General features: G+C 63.2%; 1 protein-coding gene across 1 annotated transcript; it reads right to left on the minus strand.

Annotated features, from left to right (window-relative positions):
- Positions 1-236: 236 nt before the first annotated feature.
- Positions 237-3,475, minus strand: LOC108540072 (hepatoma-derived growth factor-related protein 2-like; the record flags this gene model as incomplete). The annotated part of the gene is made up of 3 exons (XM_017889059.1): positions 2,082-3,475; positions 766-842; positions 237-672 (listed from the first exon to the last, which is right to left on the minus strand). Coding segments are annotated over exons 1-3 (537 nt in total), but the record flags the coding sequence as incomplete, so codon positions are not given.
- Between the last annotated feature and the right edge of the window lie 282 nt (positions 3,476-3,757).

Below are 3,757 nucleotides of genomic sequence, written 5' to 3' on the forward strand. Positions count from 1 at the left end.
CACGAGGTCAGGAGATTGAGACCATCCTGGCTAACACGGTGAAACCCCGTCTCTACTAAAAATAACAAAAAAATGGTGGTGGCGGGCGCCTGTAGTCCCAGCTACTCGGGAGGCTGAGGCAGGAGAATGGCAGGAACCCGGGAGGCAGAGCTTGCAGTGAGCCGAGATCGCGCCACTGCACTCCAGCCTGGGCGACAGAACGAGACTGTCTCAAAAAAAAAAAAAAAAAATTGGGCTGATTCTAGAGCAGGGGTTCTTGCCAGAGCTGATTCTGTCCCATTCCCCTCCACCCAGGGGACACTGGGCAATGTCTGGGGACATCTGTCATCACCATGAATGGGGTAGCGGTGGCCTTGGCATGGAGTAGGTGGTAGCCAGGGACACTGCTCAGCACCTACGGGGCCCCGAACGCCCCACCACAGGGAACGATCGAGCCCCATGTGTCCACAGTGCCCAGGTGAGAGACCCTGTCTGGAGGCCTCCTCTGGCCTCAGAAGCACCCTTCGCGCTGGCTCTCCGCCGCAGGTACTCACCGGAGGGGCGCTGTAGCTGGCGTGGGGGTTGTTCTGGATCTCCCACAGCCCTTCATTGAAGCCTTTCCTCTTGTTGGGTTTCCCGTACTTGTCTTTACATTTGTCATAGGGGAACAAGTCCTTGGGTCCCAGGAAGGCTCTGGAGAAGGGAAACGGGGGCCAGTCTCAGGTGAGTGTGGCCACCCCAGGAGGCACCAGAGGAGAAAACCAAGCCCCAGCAGGAGACACTTACGTTTCGTGTGTGCCAAAGAAAAAGATGGGGTACTTGTTGGGTGGGGGCTTCACGGCGCCGTCAGCAATGTCATCGATCTGCAGTGAGAGGCCAGTCAGGGGGTGGCTTTACCCACGGACCCAGGAAATCACCAAGAAATCATCCAAGTTACTTGGGGCAAATCACGCTGGGAGGAGGGGAGCCTTCAACCCGGGAAGCAGCAGCCCCTTCCCAATGGGAAGCTGCATTCTTCTGTGTCCCCTCCACTGCAAAGCTGTGCCTCATCCAGAGAGATCTCCCCCGACCCCAGGGAGAGAGCTGGCCCACCCAGGGCAGGTGCTCTACCTGAGCAAAGCCAGATCCGGCCCTCTGAAGCAACCAGGGGGTGGGGCCAAGCTCAGCGTCTATGGACTCCCAGGACCTTCCCTGGGGACCCCTCCCGCAAAGAGGGGCTCACGGGTGGTCCCCCAGAGGATGCAGCTGGCAGCTCCAAGGATGCAGAGGGTGGGGGGTGGGCTACAAGAAACGGCTCTGAGCATCCAGGAAGTCCCACCCTCTCCCTGCAGGCCCATGGGCTCCGGCAGCTGTCAGTCACCTCCCCACAGGAGGCTAACAGCCCCTTCACTTCCAATCAGGTGCTTGGAAACGTCTGGGGCTAGGAGAGGAGGCTGGAGAAGCGGGGACGGGGTAGAGAAAAGCGAGTGCTCTGGGAAGAAGAGAGCTGGGAAAGGGAGGGAAGTGCCTGGAAAGTTGCATTGCTCTGGTCTCCCCCAAGAAAGTCAGCGCAAGCACAGCAGGCTAGAGTGGCTTCTCCGCTCCCAATGCATTCCTTCCCCATCCACCTCTCCAGCTTCTGGGGGGCTCCTGATCTTCCCTGCCCCACTCCTTCTTGCCCAGGTCTCCTCGGAGCTACTCTCAGAGTCCTGGCCCCTGGGCTTGGCCATGGGCAGCCAGGCCCAGCATCCCTCTCCCACCAGAAGCATCCCAAACTCAGTCCACCCGAGGACCAGCCTGGCATGCTTCACAGGCCCCTTTTCCTCCTGCCCCACCCAGGACCCGCCCACGGTACTCCAAGGCCTACCCATCCCAGCGGCAACGCCAGCTTCGGCCCTGGGCTAGTTCTGGACCAGGGCACCATTTGGCCTCCCCTTCCACGGCCCCTCCCTGCTGCCCCAGCCTTCCACCCCCAGTGCCAAATTCCTCAGTCCTGCCCGGCCAACTCCACCAACCTCAGCCCTGGGAGACTCAGCCATAAGTCCTGGGGATGACAAAAGCCTGGGGTCCCTGCTCCCCGCTGGCCTGTCCCGCTCAGGGCCTGGAACTCACCCCCTCCATACCTGGGACTCCAAGGTGCAGAACATCCTTCAAGCCAGGACCCCTGGGACTATCCAGGTCCTCGGGACCCCAGTTTCCATAAAGGGGCATCCAAGGTCCCCTCGGCCAGCCCCCTTCCCTCAGATGCGCTCCCACTCCCTGGGCCTGGGCCTGTCTCCATTTCAAGCATTAGGGTTGGACCACCCCACCGTCAAGTCCCTCCAAAACCAGCTTCTACATCCTCCTCCCCACAGGGGGCCAGTTCCCAGGGTACCCCAACAGCCCCGATGCTGACTTCATTCTAAGGTCTAGTTCCCCGAGTCCCAATGACCCTGTGAACAGAGCCTCCAGCCCCATTACCCCAACCCCAGCACCTCACTCAGAAGTCCCAGCTTCCCTTAGCCTAGACCCTCAGCCTTCCCCCATGACTGCCTCCTCCAACCATGGAACCCTAGCACATGGCCCTCGACTCCCCAGCCCCTCAAAACTGGGCTTCTGCAGGACCTGCAAGGGAGTGTTCAGCCTCCCATCACATCTGACCCTTGGCCTCAAATCTCAAGTTACCCAGTTTTGCTCAAACTTGAACCTTGAGCCCTCAGGCCTGGGACCCCCAGACCCTCAGGCGAGGGTCCCTCAGGTCCCAGACCCTCCCAGACACCCTGCACCTGGCTCCTCGAGGCACCCCGGACACCCCCAGATACACAAGGCACGGCTCCCTCCAGCCCAGGACATCCCCAGACCCCCAGGGCGCAGCTCCCACAGGCCCAGGACCCCCAGGGCGAGTTTCTGAGGCCCTAGATACCCCTAGAACCCGAGGGCACAGCTTTCTCAGGCCCAGGACCCCCAGACCATTGGCGCGCAGCTCCTTCAGGCCCTGGACACTCCCAAACCTCCAAGACGCGGCTCCCTTGGGCCCAGGACACCCCCTAGACCGCCACAGCACGGCTCCCTCAGGTCCAGGACCCCCATTCCCCCAGGGAGAGAATTTATCAGGCCCCAGAGCCCCGGGACACGGCTTCCTCGGGCCCAGGACCCCTAGAACGTCGGCAAGCGACTCCTTCAGGCCCCAAACACCCCCAAACTCCCAAGGTGCGGCTCCCTCGGGCCCAGAATATCCCCAGACTCCCAGAGTGCGACTCCCTGAGCCCCAGGTCCCCCACACCACAAGGGCGAGAGTCTCTCAGGTCCCAGACACCCTCAGAACCCCTGGGCGCGGCCCCCTGAGGCCCAGGACCCCAGACCCCGGGGCGCGGCTCCTGTAGGGCTCGGACACCCCCAGAACCCCAGGACTCAGCTCCCTGAGGCCAAGGACCCCCAGACCTCGGGAGGGGCTCCTGCAGGTCCAGACGGCGGGTCCGGCAGGATGCGAACACCCCCAAACTCCAAGAACACGACTCCCTGCAGCCCAGGACCCCCAGACCCTAAGGGCGGGGCTCCCTGAGGCCCAGGACCCCTAGACCCCGGGGCGCGGCTCCTGCAGTCCCCGGACACCCCCAGACCCCAGGGCGCGGCTCCGGCAGGCCCCGGACACCCCAGACCCCTAGGGCGCAGCTCCCTGCAGCCCAGGCCCCTCAGACCCCAGGGCGCGGCCGCTGCGGGCCCCGGACACCCCAGATCCCAGGAACCCCAGATCCCAGGGGCGCAGCTTCTTCAGGCCCAGGACACCCCTGCCCTCCGGTGCGCGCCTGCCTCTGTCCCG

Source organism: Rhinopithecus bieti, unplaced genomic scaffold (assembly GCF_001698545.2).
Source record: "Rhinopithecus bieti isolate Rb0 unplaced genomic scaffold, ASM169854v2 scaffold_19160, whole genome shotgun sequence".
NCBI classification, from domain to species: domain Eukaryota; kingdom Metazoa; phylum Chordata; class Mammalia; order Primates; family Cercopithecidae; genus Rhinopithecus; species Rhinopithecus bieti.